Here is a 26,387-nt window from a genome sequence, read left to right as displayed (position 1 = left end):
AAGAATGAGTGCCCTGAGCCATATGCCAATGGCTCAAGCCTGTCATCTGAGCACCTTGGGAGGCTGAGATGTGGAGGATCCAGGTTCAAGGGCAGCCATAAAAAAAGTTCATGAGATACCATCTCAATTAATAGCTGCATACAGTAGCATGCACCTGCCATCCAGCTATGCAGAAGGCTGAGATTGGGAGGACTGGGGTTTCAGACCAGCCCAAGCAAAAAGTTCAGAAAAAAAGCTGGGTACGGTTGGGATGTGTCTGTCATCACATCTATGGCAGGAAGCAGAAAATAGGAGGATTGTGGTCCAGGCCAGCCTTGGCAAAAAGTGAGACCCTATCTCAAATATAAGAGCAAAAAGAACTGGCATAGTGACTCAAGAAGTAGAGTACCTGCCTAGCAAGGCCAAAGCCCTGAATTCAAACTCCAGTACCACAAAAAATGGAATGAACAGAATACACAGGGATAGAAATGAAATACGTCCAACTAAACTCACTTTTAACTTCAAAAATATAATCCTTCATAACAAAATCCAAAATAAATGTGAGATAATGATTTATGCATACAAAATAAAATAATATATTTGGTTTTTAAAAAGCAGTGAAAGTTACTGCTGATCATATTCTTGGCTAAAATACATGGATTCAAGTGTTAGTCATTTATATAGAACTGTAAGGAAAGGCCACATACAAATTACACAATGGTGCAAAATACCTGGACTGTGTCATCAGTCTCCTGAAGAAACCGAACACCAGTTCTGGACCTAATTCGCTTAGTACCCTGTGGATCACAGTCCTTGAGAGGTGAGGTAGGTGGAAAACGGTGGCTCTCTTTGCAATTGAAAGAAAATGAGGGGTATTAAAACACTGCATGCAAAGAAACAATCTAAAAATTTTCTTTGTATATGCACACCAGTCATGAAGACACACATATGTCTTTAGCCTAGACCATTCCCCCAAGTAACTTGCTGTGGCCGTGAAGTTCCACAAAGCTGGCACTAATCTGGCTCTTAAGGCAGATGAAATGAACAATAGATCTAAACTGGGGATAGGACATACCAAAAGTTCTAACTTCTTATACTGTCAAAAGATGGAACATACTTTCTCTTACACAAACATGACTGCAAATTAAAAAAAAAAAACTTTATCCCTCCCTAAAATAAAATTTGATACTAATAAAATAGAATTTTGTAAATAACAAATTAATCTAAAATCTGAACAGTTTACAAAATCAATAAAAACCAACTAACTACATAAAAATAAATGATAGTGTCCAATTTTTAATCATTATTATGATGATCAACAGCAATACTAACGATACAAGGTGTACTGATGTGCATTCCATCTAAATCACCTCCCTTCATTACAGACCCTTCTTTTCTGGTTAATTTAAACATGAATCTCAGTATAAGATTAACTATAGGCAGCAACATCTAGCTGCACACCATGGGTAAATGTCACCTGTTCTTCACATGTCAGAGGATTATTCACAATCAGACATTGAAAAACTACTAGGATAAGGTTACTAATCAAGAAGGCATACCACATAGTAAATCTTATTTATGTGTTTGTTTTGATTCTTTGGAAGCAATTAAAATCCAGGTTTTGTCAGGTAAAGTTCCAGGTGGTGTACAGAGTATAACTCACAGTAACAAAATGCTCTTTAAATTTTTTTAAAGTATGCACTATAATATTCTTGGCATTTGCATGTTCTAGCACCTAATGTATATGACAATATATATGTTCTGCATTTCTTTAAAGATTAAATGTATTTGATATGAACTTCAGGAGTTTTTAAAACAAAAAAAGGATTTTCAGAACATCTGAAGAATTTACCTGTCACAGTGCCACCATCAAGGTCACTTGTACTCAGACTTGTAACAGAAACACTTCTCCCTCTTGAGTTTCTCAGTAAACGTTGATTCCGCAGTTGACTTATTGATTGTTCCAAGCTTTCTTTTAACTAAATTACGTACAATAAAAGGGGAGTTACTCTTTTTAGACAATTTCCTGAACACAAACTATAGATCTTAAAACTTACTTCTGAAATATCTGACTTCCCAAAGAAAATTAATATCAGGGGAATTCTGAACTAAGTTATGCTAGGAAATATATAACTAGTAAACATAAATATTTTAAGAACCAATGCTAAATCTGGTTTTAAATGGCATCTGTCACTACCTATCCCATCTTTCTACTACTAGGACATGGAAGAGATATCTACTAACTAAGGACTTACAAACAAGACAATTGAAATCTTCACTTGGAGAAAAACACTAAAGCCAACATATTTGAAAAAGAAAAAAGCATTCCTCCCTTCTAAACTTTCTTTCAGAAACCCAGTTCTATAACAAACTGGTCACTGAGCAGCTATCACAGTAACTTCTGCTACTGAAACAATGCACACTGCCCAACACTCTATCAGAACACCACTTTCATTCATTTACAGCCCTCAAGTCCCCCAAAACTATGGAGGAGTCAGATGTGAGACTGTCAGTATATACAAGTGATTACTGCTGTAAGTAAGACACACCCTTAGGAATAAAAAATACCTAAAGAGCTATATTAAACAAAAAACATGCTAAATATTGAGAATACTTCCCAGAGCTGTATGCTGCCATAGACACAAAAAGAAGATTCAGTGAACACCCAAGAGAACAAAGAATAAGGCTGATGAAAATCCATGCACACTGAGTTGCTAGAAAACTTCAGGTCTACCTAAATATTTTATTCAAAGATGAATAAAATAATAACGTAATAAGTCAACTATAACTTTAAATAGATGTTAAAGCAAAGCAATTGATTGAGAAGATAAGATTTCCTAAATTCATCCAGGATAAAAGGTAGAGCACCATTTATGGAGAGAAAGTAAGTAGCCTCAGTTGAAGGGAAAGCACAGATGAAACAGAAAGTGTCGCAAATGAAGCAAACTTTTTTTCATTTTGGCCATTCAGATTTAGCTTTTCTATAAAAATCAAGGTTAAACAAGTTTTATTAAAAGAGGGAGAGTCAGAATTTTAGGACTCTACCTCTTATGTCCCCCTCATTTGGGCAAGGGCAGAGTGGGGCAGAGGGAAACTAATATTTTACATCCCTCTGATTCCTGCTTTCCTTAACTATAATCTGTGCAATGATATCCTACTTCAGTATTTCTCAGCCATAGGTCCCACCTATCATTCTACAGAAGCATATAGAGGAGGCCCAGGAGAATCAAGGAGAAATTTGAGAATAACGTACATATGAGATTAATAACATGTAAGTAAACCAGGTATCTTACACATTAAGCCATGACAAAATGTTCAGAGTTAAACAATGTTAAAGCAAGACATCTCAACTCCAAACTGTAGCATGAGAAGAACTAAAAAGGTAAAGAGACTTTAGATCACACAAATTAGTGCTAGACCAAGAATGTAAAACCAGCTCTCTTAATTTTTCCTGTCTATCTTTATCATTCACATCTTTCAAACTGAGCATGATTTCAGTATACTTTTGGAAACAAAATCAGCTTTCATCTCTTACTATTGCTTTTTTAAGGGAGTCTGACTTTTTAATTTAATATTGTTTCAACTGCGCTTTCCTATCAGCTGAGGTTACTTTCTTTCTGTACATTTCCCCAAGTTAACAGTAAGTTTTATTCATCATTGTATAAAACCTTTTAAGATTTTATCTTTAACTTTTCAAAGGTTGCTCTATGCTATGACTATGTGAGTTTTATTTGTATTTATCCTATCTTTTACCCATAGAAGTCACAGAATCTATAGCATCATGTATTTCATGTTTTATAAAATTTCACCCATTATCTCTTCAAATATTATCCTGTCCCATTCACTCTCATCTTTCCTTCTGGAAGTTTCATTATATTTTAAGTTATATCTTTCCACCGTATCCAAAGTCTTCTACTCTCTTTTCTGTATTTTTCATCCTCTCATTCTTACACTGTTTTTTTAAAATTTGCTTGTTTTCTTTCATTTTTTGGATCTCTTATCTGGTCTATCTCTCAACTCATTAATTCCCTTTTCAACTGTATACAAGCTATCTAATCCATCCATCAAGAGTTGATTTCTTGATTTTCAGGAATTTTTAACTTTTCAATTCTTTTACTTAGAATTTTGTGAACATAACTGTTACTTTGTAGCTCACTTATATTTCCATTGTCTGCTTTTTTCCTTGGTTTTCAGTCACACTTTATATTCTCTTATGCCTACATATTTTTTTTATCATGGAGAGCCAGCATATATGAAAAACAGTAAAGATAACTTAAGCTTCCGAATGACATCCTCCTTCAGTTGGGATTTGATTTTGCTTTTAGCAAAAAAGTCAAGCTAGAGTCACTAGCAATCTCAATCACCTTAATCCAATTAAGAATTGAGTTTATTCAAAACGGTCTTGAGTTCCCATAAGGGCTGGTTCTACTTTCAGTATATAACCTCTTATTTTCAGTTCACCATTTTCTCCTTTGGAATCTCAGCTGACAGCTATAAGGTCCCTCAACTTTAGTTTCGGTTTTCTAGCCTCTTGAGTCAGTTGCTAGTTCCCAGCCTCTCTGTTTGTAAAGCACCTCTTCTGGAATCAGCTATCCTCTTCAATAAAGGACAAGAGTCTTAAATATAGGACTTCTCCTTCTGCACTTCCTTTTCTTACCATATCCTCATTACAAAACTCCCCACTGTCTTAGTTCTTTAATGTGTGTACAATTTTTTTTTTTTACTTTTTTCGTCTTTCTAATTCTTTTCAGCAAGAATACTGATCCAAAACAATCTATCAATACCAAAAGCAGAACTTGCCAGCATTCTTTGGATGTGGGCTTATGTGCTAACAAATCCAAACTGTAACTACAAGTCAATAGATATTACAGAACAAGAGAAATGAAAAATTACTCCAAACTCTAGGAGGAATGAAATATGCTGGAAAGTAATCATTTGAGAAACAAGATAAAAATTTAGAATAACAAATTTGAAACCTACTTTTAAAACTATAAAAATATGTATCATAAGCCATTGAGGATATATTCTCTGATGCATAAAACTCAAAAACTGAAATGTAAGAGGTAGATGAATGAAACAAAGACAAATTTAAAATTACCCCTATAAGCCTCATGGCAAAAACAGGTCCTCCAAAATAGAATTAAAATTTACACCTGAAGTACTAACAATACATGATACAAGAAAACAATCTGATAACTTCAAAAAACAAAGTTGAGCAGGCTCCCTCTACCCAAAGATGAAACAGGTTGAGCACTAATAAAGGTATTATCTGCCGTGGAATAAATATGCACATACTGATGAGTTAATAATGATATCCAAGGAGTGGGTCATCTGTCACCACTAGAAATACTGGGGAAACAACTCATTATTTTGGAAAGTTATAAATAAGTGAAAGTTAAAAAACCTAAGAGGGCTGGAATGTGGATCAAGTGGTAGAGCACCTGCCTAGCAAGTGGAAGGCCCTGAGTTCAAATCCTGGTACTGAAAAAAAAACTATAGAAGTTTTTTATATCATTAAATAAAATTCCAGTTTTTTTAATTCTCAGAGATCTCTGACAGCCATGTGACATCTTTAAAAAAAAAAACTTTGATTAGAAACAAAATGTATGTCAATGTTAATGAATTAGAAAATAAAAAGGTATGTAAAACACAAAGGATTGACTACATTATAAATCACTTCTATGGGAAGAGATACCTGGACAAGAATGGGTAGTGCAAATAAGGGACATGATCACTAAAAACATCATGATTCCAAAGGACCAAAGTGAGTATGGCAGTACTTTCCTCATCTATACATATAACTTTTGCCTCTGATCCTGTCCATGTTTTCTACATTCTTGTAAATAATACTAACTTTCTATGTGTTTTGAAAATGAAATAAGACAGTATGTATAAAATAAATAGAACAAGGTCAGCAGATTATGTTATTTGATAAATGGTAGTTTTTATTTTTATGATAAAAGACAATGACTATAAAAGCAAAAAAAAATAGTGGAATGAAGGGGATGCTTTCATCTGGAGAAGCTATAATTCCTCTGGCTGCATCTATTACTCTTGAACAGGGCAGTGTCAGTATTCCCACTGTCAGTGATTTCTTCTATAACTTCTTAATTTCCTCCAATAAGAGGATTCAAATTTGACTTCAAACATTATCACTTAATTTCTTTACTGTGCTTTCTTCTTTGTTGGCCAATTTTCTTTTTTGAATATTTATTATTGCAAAATAATATTTGGTTTTATCATTGGGAGGCAAGGAGCTAAACTATACACTTCACTGTTTTTGGCCAATCACCAATAGACTGCAAAGAAATATCTCTTTCACATAGTAATGTGTGAACTAAAGAGAGATCACCAAAGTTTGTATGCAGTTATTTTTTGTTAACACATGGTGGGAACTGAAATTTGAGCTGTGTTGTTTAAGAACTGGTATTATGTAACTCAACTGCAGTAGTGACATTCATTCACACTGAAACCATACAAGCAGGATTCCCTACACATACATTGCAGACCTCTCACAGAAATAGCTATTCTTTGCCTTCAGTAGAGGTTTTAAAGCCCCAGTAAGTGGAAGAGTATGCTAACTCTGTTCTGTTTTTGTTTTCCCCCAATTTTACTAAAGCATAATTTTCAAATATCTGGTTTGCTTTTCAAAGTAAAATATATATGGAGAGAAAGACTTCCCAAAGGTCAGAATGGCAAGCTTTTGGCCAGTCCCTACAAAGGTTCAGTTTCCCAAGCAATAGTAAAATAACTAAGAAATTAGGAGCTAACTCCGCCAAGCATTTTAGGAATGACTAAGGAATCATTCAATAAAATTTAGCTTCAATAACACATGGGAAATGGAAAAGAATCACACAGTAAGTGGTATAAACTTTCTCCATCATTATCAGTAACTATCTCACTAATAATCAATGTATCTCACATACTCACATCCTCAATTAATGCCATCTTTGACTAAGCTTATTTAGGGAGAGGAAAAAAATTGCATTAAAAACATTTATTATAATTTTTTTGTGTGTGTGGTTCTGGGGTTTGAACTCAAGGCTTCATGCTTGCTAGGCAGGTTCTCTACCACTTGAGCCACTCTGCCAGCCCTTTCTTTGTGTTGGCTATTTTCGAATAGGGTCGCATGGACTATTTGCAAGGGCTGGCCTCAAACAGATATCCTCCTGATCTCTGCTTACTACGTAGCTAGGATTACAGGTGTGAGCCATCAGTGCCCACCCATTAGGAAATTCTTAAAAGGTGTCTGTCATTACATCCACAAAAAGACCATAAGCAGAATACACTAGGAACAGTGATTACTAAGATAATAGGTATTCAACAAATTAGTTTCTACACAGATGAAAAAGAGAACTTTACAAAAAAAAAAAAAAAAAGGAAAAGACTAACCACTTGGTAAAAAAAATTTTAAATACTGCAATTTAAGGTATGCTTCATTTTTGGAAATCACCTAAGAGATTCCATTTAGTTTCTTCAAACATCTGTTACTCCAAATTGTCCTTTATTTTAATAGTAAGAAAGTACATCCCCTAACACAACATAGGCTATGCAGAAAAAGGCATGAAAATTTCTTCATGTATAAATAACTACATTCCCCTGGTTACATGGCTGAACATAAATTTTTTGTCTAACTGTTCTGTTTTGTTTTCACCTGACATTAAAGAGCCAGTATTTAGCAAACATTCATGATATATATTGCATTGGTGACCATGAAGGCAGCTTGTGTTGTGAGTTTAGATCTATAATGTGGATTAAAAAAAAACTTAACAAATGTTAGGGTTCAGCCTAGCAAAATCCAGGACAAAATTGGAGGCAGAATTTTCTCATCCTTAAGTACTTTAATGTGTTTTGTGCTTGACTTTCCCTCATTACCTGTGTCTAGAGAATGCAATGTTGATCTGCCAACAGACTACAAAACAGATTGGCTGTATGGTTTATTTCATCAGCACTACTTTGGTTCCTTACAATTGTTACCTTTTATTGTTAAAATGAGGAGAGGAGGAAGGAAACTTTTACAAAATCAAGCACAGCACAAACGTACGGTTTGCATATCTTTCCTGTCCCACCAATTGCTAAAGTGTATTTTTAAAAGATTGCTGCTATTTCATTGCTTATTTACGAAAGGGTCTAGTTCCACTTGCTGTAACTAACCTCTCTTCATACACTGGCCTATAGAAATATAAGCCTATGGAATATTCTTGAAATCTAGAAATTCCCTTTCAAAAAATGCAGTTTTATCTTATTTTTAAGGAGAAATCTCCTATGTTCAAAGCCTATATACATTATGTACATTATAAACTTAAGTTTTTTAATTTCCTAATAATATTTTACTAGGCAGCTGCTCCTTATATGGATTTTAAATGTCTGGGCTGGTGGAGTGGCTCAAGTAGTACAGCATCTGCCTAGCAAGCATGAAGTCCTGAGTTCAAACCCCAGTATCACCAAAATTGTTTTTTAAATGGCAATAAATAAGCATTCATGGAAAATGGAAGAAACCCTAAATAGCAGTATGCTGTATTTTAGGAGGACAGATAATGTGTTATACTCACAAACATAAAGGAGGGAACATTATTACATCTGCTGCCTAATTTAGCATAGCTTGAATTCAAAATAATTACATCACCTTTTGCTGTGAATGTTATTTATAGTCACCAGATACACATGCAAATCAAGTCAGGCCCAAAGAATTGAAGGACAGTACCATGTACTAAGTGCCTATAATGAACCAGGTATCTCATTTTTAAGAACTTAGCTAATCTTTATAGTAGAGATCATCAGAAGAATTAAAGAAATTACCATTAAATGCTTAGCAAATGTCCAAAACAGCATGCGCACTTAAACAAATGCTAGCTACAATGAGCAATATGCAATTATGTTCATTTTTCAAATATAAAACTCAATCTCAGAAAGATTTATTAATGTGTTCAAAGTCACTGAGGTAGTTTCTACAGGAAAACTCAGGATTGAATTTCAATTCTGATTCCAAACACTATGTTTTTTCCACTAGTCTCAGAGCAAATTCTATAAAAATTATTTTCTAGTCCAATAGTTTCATGAAACACTTGAGAGTAAAATTTTCAAGAAGAGAATTTAAGAACTCAATTCTAAAAATGTGAAATACATTGACAAAAAGAATGTCTTAACAGAATTTAATTGGTAAAAAATTCTTATCCACAGACTCTTATTAGTAAATATTAAAGTTATAGAAAGATCATGAGCGGTTCTTACTATCAGTTGATTAGTGAATTAGAGAAGCTCAGCCAGAGAAGGAGCAGATACAATCAACTCTGGGATATGGTAAGTGGCAAATGCCTGACTTTAAACCATTAACATCATCCTTTTGTAGTGTCACTATGTATATGTTGACAATGGAAACCCATTAAATAAAGGAAAAAACTGGGCTTTATTATTTAACATTCAACATTTTACAAAGTCCATACCAGATAGCAACATCCTTATTAGGTCCAAAGGGAAATTATAATCACAGTACTTAATTAGGAAAAAATACTACTTATTAATTCAAGTCTCTAAACTCTAATTTGATACTTCATTTTAGTCAATCCTCACCTTAAAAATGAATTTAATATGCTTATTTGAATCAAGAGAACTGCATTCTTCTATACTTACTCTTACCTACTTTAGTCAAATCAACCTCAGACAGTAATAACATTTTATGTTGAATATTTTGTGTTAAATATTCTGTCTTTTAGGCATTCTATTTTTATAACACTAGCACAAGAATATACCCTATTCCATCTTGTATAGGGAGACACAATTCTAGAAGAATTTTATACACTAAACTAATTGGTTGCACAGTTCTACAAGTATTCTAACACTAAGAAGTATAACTTGTTCCAAATCTCCACAGAAGTTATTTAAATGAAACTTTCACATATATTTTTTGGCCCAAATGTTCTCAGACCACCCAAGAAATTCCAGCAATGAGAAACAATGCAGGATGACACTTCCTTAAGGTCATGAAATTTATGAAGCCCAAAGACTCTTAAATTAGACTACCCAACTGAAACTGCTACAGGAAAAGTTAGTAAAAAAAAAAAATCCAATAGTTGTTACTCAAATGAGAAAATCAGTGCTGGTACAGCCAACTCATAGAATCTACCACATTGCTTACACAGTAGCTAAAATTGCTATCTCTCTCACAACACCTCAATGCCAGTCCTAACTCAGCAACAAACTTCTTCCCAATTCTCTTTCTGCCCACCTAACTTTCATTCTGGACACTGTACTGGCTATGTATTGATGACTTTAGTGACAGTGAGCTTCTGTTTTGTAATAAATTAAAACAATTTCTAAAATCTAGTTTCTCAACATGCAATTATATAATCCTTCAAACTTTTAATCTAAAGTCCCAGTTTTCAGAAATGTAAATTTGTTGCATCATGAAAATGTAACCATGACTCCGTAAGATAAATGAATCCTGATGCTAGGTTCTGAATATCATTCTACCCTAGGCATTGTCACTTAAAAGACTATACAGGTAAGTTAGCGACCATTCTGTGAATCAGTTTCTTATCTAGAAAATGAGAATGTTAATAGTATTTCTTATAGCACAGTTAAGAACATTAACTGAATTAATACAGAAAAAACATCTGGGACATACTAAACTTATAAAAAAGTTCCTGAAGAGACTATGAAAACTTAGGTATTGCTCCTCCATGAAAAATCAGAGAACTCATAATCCTTTAACGCTTTTTAATTCCTCACAGCAGGCCTTCATGTATTATAAAGAATTAAGTTTAGGATTAGATAATCAACGTCAGTATATAATATAGACACCTGCCTACCCATGTTTATCATGGCACTATTCACAGTCAAAATATGAAATCAGCCTGGTACTCATCAATAGATGAATGAATAAAGAAAATGTAGTTTATATACACAATGAATATTATTCAGCTATAAGGAAAAAATGAAATCATGCCATTTATAGGAAAATGGATGGAACAGAGATCATCATGTTAAGTAAAATATGCCAGACTCAGAAAGACAGATATTGCATTTTTTCTCTCATGTGTAGAATCTAGACTAAAAAGAAAAGAGATATGAAAGTGAAGAAAGACTATTTGGGAAGAGGAAGGGAATCAGGGGAAACAAGAGAGAAAAGACAAAATACAGTAATGGGGAGAGAATATGATCAAAATATATCCATGTATGAAAATGTGACATTGAAACCCATTACTTTGTACAATTAATATATGCTAATAAAAAGTGAATCAGAACATAAAATAAAAATAAATTTAGGATTGGAGGCTATAAAATTTAAAGTGAATGAGAGTAAAATCATGGCTATTTCAGGGAAAGTAGTCCAAAAAGTAACCTAACACCATCATTACCCTTAGGCTTTATAAGGTCAAAAGGAAAAATCCTTATAGTTTTCTTGTTGGGGGAAATCATCACAAGAGGAAAACACTGCACCAAATATTTGCATTTCCAAACTCACCCATTGATCAATTATGTTCACAAAGTTAAGTCCCAAGAAAATAAATATTTAAATACATATATATCACTCATATCGATTTCCTGAGGCTTAGCAATAAAATCATTTTTAAAAATCTAAGTTAATAATAAAAGTTCTTGTCTTCCCTGGGGCAGAAGAATGAATTTCATTTTCTAGGAAATTTCTTTATGTTTTAAAAGAGAATACTAATTTTAGCTAGACAATGGATATTCAGCATGGTGAATTTTTTTCTAACAGTTGAACACTGGTTAAAAAATGGATTAACTGGGGCCACTGGTGGCTCATGCTTATAATCAATCCTAGCCACTCAAGTGGCAGATTTCAGGATGATCGCAGGTCAAAGCAGGCCCCAGGTAAACAGTTCAAGAGACCCTATGTGAAAAACACTCAACACAAAAAAAGGGCTGGCGGAGTGGCTCATGTGGTGGAGCTCCTGCCTATCATGAACCCTGTGTTCAAACCCCAGGACCACAAAAAAAAAAATGGATTAACCTATTACAGGACTTATAAAAATAAAAAATAAAAAAGCATGTTCCACATTAAGAGGATTTGTATTCATTGCAGCTCAGTCTCCAAAAGAAAAAAATTCCACTCTCCATGCTCTCATGCTCCTTCCAGAAACAGAGTATATATTGATTTTAAAAATCAATATATATTACCATATACTTTCAGGACTTGACAATTATAAACAGAAAGACCATGTTTGGCCTGATATATTCCTCCAGGAAATATCATGTGATTAAATCAGTTTTCAGTGAGGGGCCAATTAGAATCACTTGTGAAAAAACCTCTTCCTAGGCTGCATGCCTTTCTGTGGGTTATGGCCTTTGCTTCCCCACAGTAACTTTTAAGTGGTAGGATGAAAATTATTGCTATATTGACTGAGTTTTTTTTTGTTGTTTTTTTTTGTTTGTTTTTTTTTTATGAATCCTACTCTTTCAGACTCTTCTAAGAGTTGGTTTGATGATCTGAAATGAACAGATCTTGTGTGCTTGAAACAAGGACCCTGTAGATCTTGGGTAAGTGTGAGGAGGACTTCTGGAGAAGAGGCAATGTGTGTCTATTGATTTGTAAATTTTCCTTGGGGAGGGATGGGAAGGACCCAGAATACTACAAATCAGGGAGAAAGGCTTGTCAAAAATCTTGGTCTACTGCCCTGCAAAAGCAATGAGTGACAGTCTTTGGTTATGCTAAAGGGAAAAAAATCATTATAAACTGTTTTAACAGAACAAGAATTTAAGGAAACTAAGGAGGAAAAACTAGATAAAGACTAAGGAACAGCCTGTAGCAAAAAGAAAGACTCTTGCTCTCCTCTGCCTTATTTTTTATGTGACTAGCTTTGCAACCTACATACTTACAACTCAGATGCAAATAAAAACCTGTTAACTTCCCATGAATAAAACCACTCCCCAGAAAATTCAGCATTACTCAACTCTAGGTCTACCACAGACACTTAATTCCACAGTAGGACACAGTTTGTGCCTTAAACACTTATTTTACACAAGTTTCTCTAATACATAATTACATTTCACAATTGCCCAATTCAAAGGAAATTTGCTACCATAAATAGGGGTCTTATATCCAACTTGACAAGGTAGGATTGTTCTCTGCTACTAGTTAACAACAATGTTTTCAATTTTTCACAAATAAATTAAAAAGCAAAGAAATAATTACATTATTAATAAGGTAATTAGCCTAAAACAGTTCATGGCACTATCCAAATATATAAATTCTATAGCTCCATCTTTGAAACACATCATAAATCATAAAAATCCTGTTGATTCAAAAATGTCCAAGTGTATTTTCTAAATGAAAGAGTACAAACCTTTATCAGAGCAGGCATATTTCTTTGTGTTCAAGAAATTAGTTTCCAATTACAAGCAAGTAATAATGACTATACCATTGCTTGGTAAGAGGAAAACAAGTCATCAGTTACAACTTGGGCGTAATGTGACAATGCAATACAGTACAAACACATATAAAACAAGCATTATTATATAAATGTAATATTAATCTTCTTATTACAATGCATACCACCCATTGAAAACATGAATAAGCAAATTTACTTGGTTTTCTAAGAGTTTAAAAAAGTAAGTGAATTCGAAACAAAGGAAAAACGAATTGGCAAAACATTAATAAAATATGTCACTTATTCCAGAATACTTTTTTTTTTCTTTTTATTTTATTATTCATATGTGCATACAAGGATTGGTTCATTTCTACCCCCTGCCCCCACCTCCTCCCTTACCACCCACTCCGCCCCTCCCTCTCCACCACCCCCTCAATACCCAGCAGAAACTATTTTGCCCTTATCTCTAATTTTGTTGTAGAGAGAGTATAAGCAATAATAGGAAGGAACAAGGGTTTTTGCTGGTTGAGATAAGGATAGCTATACAGGGCATTGACTCACATTGATTTCCTGTGCGTGGGTGTTACCTTCTAGGTTAATTCTTCTTGATCTAACCTTTTCTCTAGCTCCTGGTCCCCTTTACCTATTGGCCTCAGTTGCTTTTAAGGTATCTGCTTTAGTTTCTCTGCGTTAAGGGCAACAAATGCTAGCTAATTTTTTAGGTGTCTTACCTATCCTCACCCCTTCCTTGTGTGCTCTCGCTTTTATCATGTGCTCATAGTCCAATCCCATTGCTGTGTTTGCCCTTAATCTAATGTCCACATATGAGGGAGAACATACGATTTTTGGTCTTTTGGGCCAGGCTAACCTCACTCAGAATGATGTTCTCCAATTCCATACATTTACCAGCAAATGATAACATTTCGTTCTTCTTCATGGCTGCATAGAATTCCATTGTGTCTAGATACCACATTTTCTTAATCCATTCGTCAGTGGTGGGGCATCTTGGGTGTTTCCATAACTTGGCTATTGTGAATAGTGTCGCAATAAACATGGGTGTGCAGGTGCCTCTGGAGTAACCTGTGTCTTTTGGGTATATCCCCAAGAGTGGTATTGCTGGATCAAATGGTAGATCGATGTCTAGCTCTTTAAGTAGCCTCCAAATTTTTTTCCAGAGTGGTTGTACTAGCCTACATTCCCACCAACAGTGTAAGAGGGTTCCTTTTTCCCTGCATCCTCACCAATACCTGTTGTTGGTGATGTTGCTGATGATGGCTATTCTAACAGGGGTGAGGTGGAATCTTAGTGTGGTTTTAATTTGCATTTCCTTTATTGCTAGAGATGGTGAGCATTTTTTCATGTGTTTTCTGGCCATTTGAATTTCTTCTTTTGAGAAAGTTCTGTTTAGCTCACTTGCCCATTTCTTTATTGGTTCATTAGTTTTGGGAGAATTTAGTTTTTTAAGTTCCCTATATATTCTGGTTATCAGTCCTTTGTCTGATGTATAGTTGGCAAATATTTTCTCCCACTCTGTGGGCGTTCTATTCAGTTTAGAGACCATTTCTTTTGGTGAACAGAAGCTTTTTAGCTTTATGAGGTCCCATTTATCTATGCTATCTCTTAGTTGCTGTGCTGCTGGGGTTTCATTGAGAAAGTTCTTACCTATACCTACTAACTCCAGAGTATTTCCTACTCTTTCCTGTATCAACTTAAGAGTTTGGGGTCTGATATTAAGATCCTTGATCCATTTTGAGTTAATCTTGGTATAGGGTGATATACATGGATCTCGTTTGAGTTTTTTGCACACTAACCAGTTTTCCCAGCAGTTTCTGTTGAAGAGGCTGCTATTTCTCCATCGTATATTTTTAGCTCCTTTGTCAAAGATAAGTTGGTTATAGTTGTGTGGCTTCATATCTGGATCCTCTATTCTGTTCCACTGGTCTTCATGTCTGTTTTTGTGCCAGTACCATGCTGTTTTTATTGTTATTGCTTTGTAATATAGCTTGAAGTCAGGTATTGTGATACCTCCTGCATTGTTCTTTTGACTGAGTATTGCCTTGGCTATTTGTGGCCTCTTGTGTTTCCATATAAATTTAACAGATTTTTCAATCTCTTAATGAATGTCATTGGAATTTTGATGGGAATTGCATTAAACATGTAGATTACTTTTGGGAGTATCGACATTTTTACTATGTTGATTCTACCAATCCATGAGCATGGGAGATCTCTCCACTTTCTATAGTCTTCCTCAATCTCTTTCTTCAGAAGTGTATAGTTTTCTTTGTAGAGGTCTTTCACATCTTTTGTTAGGTTTACACCTAGGTATTTGATTTTTTTTTGAGGCTATTGTAAATGGAATTGTTTTCATACATTCCTTTTCCGTTTGCTCATTGTTAGTGTATAGAAATGCTAATGATTTTTCTATGTTGATTTTATATCCTGCTACCTTGCTATAGCTATTGATGATGTCTAGAAGCTTCTGAGTAGAGTTTTTGGGACTTTAAGGTGTAGGATCATGTCGTCTGCAAATAGGGATATTTTGACAGTTTCTTTACCTATTTGTATTCCTTTTATTCCTTCTTCTTGCCTAATTGCTCTGGCTAGGAATTCCAGTACTATGTTGAATAGGAGTGGAGATAGTGGGCATCCTTGTCTGGTTCCTGATTTTAGAGGGAATGGTTTCAGTTTTTCTCCATTAAGTATACTGCTGGCTGTAGGTTTGTCATATATAGCTTTTATAATGTTGAGGAACTTTCCTTCTATTCCTAGTTTTCTTAGAGCTTTTATCATGAAATGATGTTGGATCTTATCAAAGGCTTTTTCTGCATCTATTGAGATGATCAAGTGGTTTTTGTCTTTGCTTCTGTTAATGTAGTTTATTACATTTATTGATATTCATATATTGAACCACCCCTGCATCCCTGGGATGAAGCCTACTTGGTTGTGGTGAATAATCTTTTTGATGTGTCGCTGAATTCGGTTTGCCATTATTTTGTTGAGGATTTTTGCATCAATGTTCATTAAGGAGATTGGCCTATAGTTCTCCTTTTTGGAGGTGTCTTTGCCTGGTTTTGGGATAAGTGTAATACTGGCTTCATAAAATGTGTTTGGCAGTTTTCCTTCCCTTTCTATTTCATGGAACAGTTTAAAGAGGGTTGGTATCAGTTCTTCTTTAAAGGTCTGATAGAATTCAGCAAAGAATCCATCAGGTCCTGGACTTTTCTTTTTGGGGAGACTCTTGATTGCTGCTTCAATTTCATTTTGAGTTATAGGTCTATTCAGGTGATTAATTTCCTCTTGGTTCAGTTTTGGATGATCCTATGTATCTAGAAATCTGTCCATTTCTTTAAGATTTTCAAATTTATTTGAATATAGGTTCTCGAAGTAGTCTCTGATGATTTCCTGGACTTCCATGGTGTTTGTTGTTATCTCCCCTTTTGCATTCCTAATTCTACTAATTTGGGTTGTTTCTCTCCTCATTTTAGTCAGGTTTGCCAGGGTTCTACCGATCTTGTTTATTTTTTCAAAGAACCAACTTTTTGTTTCATTAATTCTTTGTATGGTTTTCTTGGTTTCTATTTCGTTGATTTCAGCTCTTATTTTTATTATTTCTCTCCTAATGTTTTGGGATTTGCTTGTTCTTGCTTTTCTAGGAGTTTGAGACATATCATTAGGTCATTGATTTGGGATCTTTCAATCTTTTTAATATATGCACTCATGGGTATAAACTTTCCTCTCAGGACTGCCTTAGCTGTGTCCCATAGGTTCCGGTAGGTTGTGTTTTCATTTTCATTGACTTCCAGGAACTTTTTAATTTCCTCTTTTATTTCATCAATGATCCATTCTTCATTAAGTAATGAGTCATTTAGTTTCCAGCTGTTTGCATGTTTTTTGTCTTTACTTTTGTTGTTGAGTTCTACTTTTACTGCATTGTGGTCAGATAGTATGCACTGTATTATTTCTATTCTCTTATATTTGCTGAGGCTTGCTTTGTGCCCTAGGATATGATCTATTTTGGAGAAGGTTCCATGGGCTGCTGAGAAGAATGTATATTGTGTAGAGGTTGGATGAAATGTTCTGTATACATCTACTAGGTCCATTTGATCTATTGCATATTTTAGATCTTGGATTTCTTTATTGATTTTTTGTTTGGATGACCTATCTATTGATGATAATGGGGTGTTAAAGTCTCCCACGACCACTGTGTTGGCGTTTATATATGCTTTTAGGTCTTTCAGGTTATGTTTGATGAAATTGGGTGCGTTGACATTGGGTGCATACAGGTTGATAATTATTATTTCCTTTTGGTCTATTTCCCCTTTTATTAGTATGGAATGTCCTTCTTTATCTCATTTGATCAATGTAGGTTTGAAGTCTACTTTGTCAGAGATAAGTATTGCTACTCCTGCCTGCTTTCGGGGACCATTGGCTTGGTAAATCTTCTTCCAGCCTTTCATCCTAAGCATATGCTTATTTCTGTCGGTGAGATGAGTCTCCTGTAAGCAACAAATTGTTGGATCTTCTTTTTTAATCCGTTTTGTCAAACGGTGTCTTTTGATGGGTGAATTAAGTCCATTAAGATTAAGCGTTAGTACTGATAGGTATGTGGTGATTCCTGCCATTTAGTTATCTTAGTTGTTTGAAGGTTTGATTGTGTGTACCTAACTTGATGTTACTCTCTACTGTCTTGCTTTTTCTTTTCCTGTGGTTTGGTGCTGCCTGCCTTTTCATGGTTAAGTTGGGTGTCACTTTCTGTGTGCAGGATCCCTTGCAGAATCTTTTGTAATGGTGGCTTTGTGGTCACATATTGTTTTAGTTTCTGCTCATCATGGAAGACTTTTATTGCTCCATCTATTTTGAATGATAGCTTTGCTGGGTAGAGTATCCTGGGGTTGAAGTTATTTTCATTCAGTGCCCGGAAGATCTCACCCCACGCTCTTCTTGCTTTTAATGTTTCTGTTGAGAAGTCTGCTGTGATTTTGATGGGTTTACCTTTGTATGTTACTTGTTTTTTCTCTCTTACAGCCTTCAATATTCTTTCCTTAGTTTCTGAACTTATTGTTTTAATGATGATATGTCGTGGAGTAGTTCTACTTTGATCTGGTCTGTTTGGTGTCCTGGAGGCCTCTTGCATCTGTATGGGAATATCTTTCTCTAGATTTGGGAAATTTTCCATTATTATTTTGTTGAATATATTACGCATTCTCTTCGCTTGCACCTCTTCTCCTTCTTCGATGCCCATGATTCTCAAGTTTGGTCTTTTGATGGAGTCGGTGAGTTCTTGCATTTTCTTTTCACAGGTCTTGAGTTGTTTAATTAATAGTTCTTCAGTTTTTCCCTTAATTACCATTTCATCTTCAAGTTCTGAGATTCTGTCTTCTGTTTGTTCTATTCTGCTGGATTGGCCTTCCGTTTTGTTTTGCAGTTCTGTTTCATTCTTTTTTCTGAGGTTTTCCATATCCTGGCAGTTTTCCTCTTTAATGTTGTCTATTTTTGTCTTAAGTTCATTTATCCGTTTATTCATTGTGTTTTCTCTTTCACTTTGGTGTTTATACAGTGCTTCTATGGTTTCCTTTATTTCTTCTTTTGCTTTTTCAAATTCTCTATTTTTGTTGTCTTGGAATTTCTTGAGTGTCTCCTATACATTTTGGTTTACCATATCCAGTATCATCTCTATAAAATTCTCATTGAGTACTTGTAGTATGTCTTCTTTTAAATTATTCTTGTGGGCTTCATTGGGTCCTTTGACATAGTTTATCTTCATTTTGTTGGAGTCTGGATCTGAGTTTCTGTTCTCTTCATTCCCCTCTGGTTCCTGTACTAATTTTTTGCTGTGGGAAAATTGGTTTCCCTGTTTTTTCTGTCTTCCCATCATTGTCTTTGGTGTTGTTACTGTCCCTGTACTGTGTACAATTAAGTATTTTCTAGCTTGTAATAATAACAATGGTAATATTTAGAATGGAAGGGTGAGCTGAGATGGAAAGCAAGAAGTTAAAGAAAAGGGGAAAACAAATATACAGACAAGAGGGAGAAAGCAGAACAAGGTATCAGACAAGAAAGTTTCAAAGGTATAAACAGGGAGTGTTAGGGTACTAATTGACAGTAAGCTGAACAGACATTAGAGAGACAGAGAGAGGATTGAAAATCAAAGATAAAAAAATTAAAAATAAGTAAATGAAAGAAATATCTATATATAAAAACGAATTAAAATAAAATGGAAAATAGAAAATTAAAAAAAAAAAACAAAAAACTTCCAAGTTTATATGCAATGCAGTTTCAGTCTTAATAATTTGGGTGTCCGTCTCAATCTCCAGTCCTGAAGTTGGTGCCTCAGATGTTGTTCTGTAGTTGTCTCATTACAGGGGATTCATAAAGTAGAACAAAACTACACACTCTCACACACACACACACACACACAAAAAGCCCCACCAAGTGTCCCAAGTTCAAATGCAATACAGTTTCAGTAAGTTTTTCGGCTTGCAGGTGTAATTCAGTTGTTCTCTCATCAAAGGTAGGGAGAAAAAGAAAAAAAAAGAGTCTGGAGACAGTTCTGAGAGTGGTATCTGCAACTGTGGCTTGCCTGCCTGCTGCTCTCAGCCTGCTGTAGCTGGCAGTGTTATTTATGCAGATCTCTGGGGTGAAATTAGCACTCACCTGGTCCCACAGGCTTTGTTTGTTCAGAGTTCTCCTGTGCGGGAGCCTCTGCTACAGGCTTTCCCCTTTCCAAGCACTGGGAAAGGTGACACTGCCCCCGCCTTGTCAGGCCTGCGTGTTTATTTACAGTTCATGTGGGAGGTGGGTCTTCCCCCCTCTCCTGCCACTTTCACAAGCTTTCCTGCTCCTGCTTACTGGGCGGTGCTGCTGCTCCTGCCGGCTGCCATGTTTATTTACAGTTCATGTGGGAAGTGGGTCTTCCCTCCTCTCCTGTGTTGTTTTTCTCCCTCCACCACTCTCACAAGCTTCCCCGCTCCTGGATGCTGGGTGCGCGCCCCGCTCCCGCCAGAGGCTCTCCGGCCTGCCCGGCTTGTTTATTTCCAGTCCCGGGAAGGATTCCCTTCCCCCAATCTTCAGCACTCAGGGCGCCCCACCCTCTTTCCAGCGTGTCTTAATTGTTCTTATTGCTTATTACTCAGTTTCTCTTTTTTTCCCCAGGTGGAGGTCAGTCTGTCCAGGGGGCTATGCTGCTCTGGCCCAGGCTTGTCTGTGGGGGTACCGCGGTACCGTGAAGCTCACCTGGTCCACGTCTTCCCAGTGGGTGCCGGCCACTGGCGGCTCGTTTCTCCGTTTAACATGAAGTGGAGATTCTCTACGCCGGCTGGAGGTGTGGAGGGGTCAAAGTTATGCCTTTTCTCAGTGATTATGCCTGCAAAGTGTGTCTCCAGCGTCTCTCCAAGATTTCACTATAGGAGGCTCGCTTTCTGCTTCCTACCTCTAGCCGCCATCTTGGAATCCTCTCCAGAATTCTTGAGTCTCTTTCCATCTTAAATCCCCAGATGAAATAAATATAAATTGGTAATTTTGAAATATCTAGCAAACTTTTAAGTGCACACATCCTTTAACCCAACAATTCTATTTCCAAGAATGCTATGGGATTATACAAATATGTATATAATGGTCATTGCTATACTGTTCGTAACAAAAGAAAAAACTAGACCATATTCACAGATTATGTAACTTAAAAGAAGGTAGAGCTATACAATGTTATATGGAGAGTGATATAACAGTTAAATGAAAAGCAATTGCATAACATTTTATATCATGCCATTTTTAAAGCAATCACTTATATTTATGTTTGTACATGCATAGAAAATGTTTGGAAAGATATACAAGAAAGTGTCAAAATTGTTATCTCTTTGGAGTGGGACTGAGAGAGGCTTTCACACTTTTGTTTTTTTAAAACAATGAGCATATGTAACTTTAAAATAAACCATCTTTAAAATTTGTATCACCCTAGGAGTGGCATCAATTGCCTACGTTTAGCAAGTTTCTGTTTAATTCATGTCCTGAAGATTTACCTGTTACCTAAAGCTTTTAAATTCAACAGAATCTAATCAATACAAGCTAGCTGGAATTCTGATAAGCTAACCTATATTTAAACTATGAAACACTAAAGCAACTTTCAACTTACAGCTATTCAGATGGCTATCTCCAAAAAAAAAAACTGTACTCTCAAAAATGTGGATAACCAAAAATGCAAACATATCTAAACATTCTCACGTGTTCAATGGCACCCGCCTGTCCATTACTATATTCTCGGAATCGTCCAAGCATTTGATCCACTTGACGCAGGTTCCGACCGGTATCCTTGAGAAAGAAAGTATGCTATTAATTGTTCCAAACACTATTTTCCCACTCTTATTATGTCTCAGAGGAAAGCCAACTATTTATGAAAGGTACAATTTATATCACAGCTATGTCGAATATCAATGTACTTCATAAATATCAAATCAATTTAATACCACTGTGAGAAAAAATCAAATCTGCAACTTACTTCAGTAAAATCTGAAGCATATAATTTAAAATCTTATCCAAGTTTCCATAATAAGTTGGTAACAAAACCACAAAGTGAAAAGAATTCTCATTTTTAATTTATAGCCTGAGCTACATAGCAAATTGGAAGCCAGGCCAGGTTACAACATCAGACCCTTTCTAAAAAACTAAATAGAAAATGAATCCTAAAAGACCAAATCTAGTAAACTGTGTATAAGTGAAGCAAGTGATTGGAGTCAATGTTATTTTCATTATTACCTCACCTAAGAATTTGATAAGAGTCGGGGGGAGGGGGGCAGGTATCCCTTTAGCTGTGAGCAATAAATTTAATTCTAATCACAACAAAACTAATTTCCATGTAAATATACTATATTGTACCTAAGAGATTAATGAAGATATCTTTTTCAAAAATATCTACTAATGTAGAACTACTAATATCTATTAATGTGTCTCAGTGGTAGGAAAGTACAAAAATTCATACTCTAAAATTCCAGTGTTGTTAGTTCAAGTAAGTTTTAAAAAAACAGGCCTTCTTGTTTTTAAATCACATGACAGCCTCTCTACCAATTACTTTCTCCTCAGTTAAGCATAAAAAGCAATTAAAAACCAAAATCCATGCATACCCAGGGTAAGGTAAAAGTAAGGGATTAATGATTAGGAAAAAATTCTGAGTTTTCTTTTTCCCAGTATGGTTGTGCTGCCCACCCTATCCCCACTCTGTCCCCAGGTTCTTTATGTGGAAAGGATGCATACTGCCTCCACTCAAACTTCAAAACACTGTCACAAGTTAGCCTCTAAATGAAAATGGATCTCTAAATGTATTACTCATTCTTAAGTAAGCTACTTCAACAAAACTCTAACAGCACATGTGCACAAGAAGCTAGACACTGGAGATATCTATTGGTTTCACTCCCACAATATTTTATTTGGTAATCTGTTTTACCTCAGAACATTCTCAACGACCTATCATATTTCAACTATCTTTACTATAATCAGAACAAAGGTCTTTAGCAATTTCCAGTCCAAATCTCCAGAACTCACATATGTGTACCTTACATGGTAAAAGAGATTCTGCAGATGTCATTACCGAACTTGATGTGTGGAAATTCTCCTGGACTATTGAGTGAATAAGATGAAATCACAAGCATCCTTAAGAGAGGAAAAGAGACACACTGGGGCTGTACCTCAGAAGTAAAGTGCTTGCCTGGCATGGGCAAGGCCCTGGGTTCAATCCCCAGCACCACAAAAAAACAAAATTAAAAATTAAAAACATTTTTTAAAAATTAAAGAAAAATACACACACAACAAAAAGGGAGGTAGGACGAGAGGCAGTCAGGCTTGCTGCCTTTGCAGATGAATGAAAGGAGCCATAAGACAAGAAATGTGGGCAGCCTCTAGAAGCTAGAAAAACAAGGGAGCAGATTTTCTCAGCTGTCTGACTTTCAAAACTATAAGATAATGTTTTGCTGTTTTAAGATATTACCTTTGTGGTAATTTGTTGCAGTACTAAGAAAACTAATACACTAAGTGAAACTACTACTAAGCTCAACCTACTTGAAATGTATTCAATGCAATGCTGTTGAACTAACCTGTAAAGTACTTGTTATAGTGTTGACCTTCTCAGTGACATCTACTGCAGGATGAATTCGAGTTTCCCTGTGAGTTGACTTGGCAGCCCATCGGTTCAATCGGTCACGATAGCGGAAGTGATCTGAATCACTGGATGATTCTGCCATTGATGCATATAAATCCTTAAAAATAAGTCCAAATCGAGGTTGATCAAAAAGTAAAAGCACCAAAATAAGAGATTAATTTAACTATTTACTTTTTTTTAATTTTTTTTTATTATTCTTTTATTCACATGTTCATACTTTTTTTATATTTTAAGTATTTATTACTTAAGTTCTTCGGCATTTTGTAATTTTTACCACAAGACAATAGTGTTACTTGCCCATGTAATTCCCCCTCCTTTGCTTTTTCTGCTTTAAGAGAACAATTCTTCAGATGTGATTTTAGTCATGTTTACAACCCCAAATAATAATTTAAGTTTCTGCAATGCTCCAAAATTTTAAAAGTACTTTCATATGTTACATAATCCTACCAACATATCTATAAAATGGATGAGAAAAACAGATATTCTCTAAAGACCTGCAATTATCTTAATCTGATGTCCACACTACCAATCTACAAGAATATACATATCTTTAAAAATAAAAATACTAGAGATACATAGTATAGTCTACAATAAATCCTACTCACTATCCAGTAAAATCTTACATGTACATTAAAGTATAGCAGAATTAAATAAATAATGTAACATAGGTACAAATTTTACAATAACAAGTTTGTGAGAAGAGCCCATGTTCAACATCTCCACAAAAATAGCCAAAAGCCAGAGAATAATTCTATCAGTAGAAAATTCTCTAAGTATGCTCATCTTTACCTCAATTATCTTTCTAATGAATAAGAGAATTATTTCATGCAAGAAGAACTCAAGTTCAGAAAACCTTGTAATAGAAATTGGAGAAACTAAGTACTTTTAGAACAAAGAAGCATCAGCGAAAACTCAATTATCAAAAGTGAAAATATATTGAGTATTCCAACTAATTTCATTTCTACTTAATGGAAGATTAACTCAGTCTTCAACATTAATTGTCATAATCTTCCTAAAATCTCTATGGTCATTTTTTCTGGCTTATTGTGCACAATATAATAATTTTAATATTCTGGATTTTTTTATCTTTCTGATTGCATCTTGGAAGTATATGACCTTATGTCTGAAGAGATATTAAAAGGAATATGCTAAATGTGTATAGATCCTAGAACATTTTACAAAACCAATCATGTTTTTAAGATACTACATAAAATAAAACTGAATATATAAGAAAACAATCAAGGGCCCTTACTGTGAAGCTAAGATTTTTCAAAATGAAATACAGTCTATTCTTGCCACATCAGAAAAAGAATCAACTTCTTTACACTAGCTGAGACACCCATGCTCTCCTCTGCCTTTGCCTCTCAACTTCCTCCTGCACCTCTCTTTTCTGGCTCTTGTCTCCCTTCTGTGTACAAGTACAGAGATATAAGGCCCTTGATGTGGTTCCCTGCCACATCAGGAAATATGAACAAGAACTAAGGCTGAAGCAATTATTTAGTTTTGCTTTCCCAGGCTCCAGGAAATATGAACAAGAAACTAAGGCCGAAGCAATTATTTAGTTTTGTTTTCCCAGGCTCATAACTGTTTAAAGTTAATACAAAAAAAGATTTTTTTAAACCATCTAAGTTGGTTTTAATTTTTTTTATGGTTGTGCTGGGTGGGGGTACACTGTAGCATTTATAAAAGTTCTTACAAGGTATCAAATATATCATACTTGAATTCAACCCCCTCCACCACAAGTAGTATGCTCTTAAAACTTAAGAAGTCACTTCTGTGTATATCTCATCAATCTCTGTCCCATGACCTTTTACTCTATATTCAAGTACTTTCTACCATTTTCTATTAGTGAAAGCAGAAAGAGCCAACATTTTCTAAGAGCCTGCTATTATACCAGGTAGTATGTATATATTTACATAAACAACTCAACTTAATTCTCATAACAACTGTATAAAGTAAACACTGCTGGGGGTAGGGATGTGGCTCCATAGCAGAGCACTCACCTAGAATACACAAGGCCCTGAGTTTGATCCCCAGTATTGAAAAAATAAGTAAGTAAAGTGAACACTATCAACCCCTAACTTATAGAGGATGCTAAGGCTAAGAGATGTGAAGTAACATACTCAGCTCCACAAAGTGATTTTAAGTAGCAGACCCAAGATTTAGCCAGCCTTCTTTATGTTCAACTCTATGTTCCTTCCACTGTACTCTGCTTTCAGTTATACACTAAGAGTAACAATCCTAACAGCTAATAAAAATTGCAAAGGACAGCCGCAGGCCACAGCTTACATGTGTCTATAGTTTCCTCAACTCCCTCTTATTTCAATTCAGCATACAAATATGAGGGAAAGGAGGAAATATGAAGCAGTAACATGAACTCTTAATGAGGCACCAAGACAAAAAAAAAAAACTAGTTGACATATCTACGCTACATTTAATAGAGTCCTGAAAACAAATAAAACCATTGGCTTTGGAGTAAGGGATTTTGTCCTGAAAATTCCTATCACTTGTATAAGAGAAAAGAATAATTATGCCTGGGATCTAACTCTCAGCAAAATTGTATTATTTATAGCATAATAATTTCTATTTTAACAAGTCATAATTCTGAAAATTGAATTGACGTTAAATTACCAGGCAGAATAAAAAAGATAATAATGACAAAGGCAATGTGTTTAACTATCTTTGGGGCAACTTGATTTTTCTAAGAGTACCAAAATACACTTCAATGGTTATAAATAATATTATCAGACTCTTACAATAAGTAGACAATTTGAATTTCAACTTGACTAAAACAAGCTAAATTGCTGTGAATCTTTTTAATAATTTGGACAAATGTTTAATATTTAGTACTTCAGAGACTAATACAATAAGAATGCATATACATACCACATGTACTTAATTAACATTGATGATAAATCAATGTTAACATTGAT

At 35.1% G+C, this 26,387-nt stretch overlaps 1 protein-coding gene across 12 annotated transcripts in view; it reads right to left on the bottom strand.

Annotated features, from left to right (window-relative positions):
• The window catches only part of Cep128 (centrosomal protein 128), a 379,822-nt gene that overhangs the window by 337,813 nt on the left and 15,622 nt on the right, over positions 1-26,387 (bottom strand). For 11 of the 12 annotated variants that reach the window (XM_074067415.1, XM_074067413.1, XM_074067408.1 and 8 more), the window contains exons 3-6: positions 23,390-23,551; positions 21,528-21,614; positions 1,832-1,958; positions 711-826 (exon numbers count right to left, since the gene is read on the bottom strand). In XM_074067415.1, coding sequence (XP_073923516.1) covers positions 711-826; positions 1,832-1,958; positions 21,528-21,614; positions 23,390-23,551 — 492 coding nt within the window. The remainder of the gene's footprint in view (positions 1-710; positions 827-1,831; positions 1,959-21,527; positions 21,615-23,389; positions 23,552-26,387) is intronic. The other variant, XM_074067405.1, reaches the window with a different exon arrangement.

Source organism: Castor canadensis, chromosome 3 (assembly GCF_047511655.1).
Source record: "Castor canadensis chromosome 3, mCasCan1.hap1v2, whole genome shotgun sequence".
NCBI classification, from domain to species: Eukaryota; Metazoa; Chordata; class Mammalia; order Rodentia; family Castoridae; genus Castor; species Castor canadensis.
This window is presented reverse-complemented; position numbering and strand designations above follow the sequence as displayed.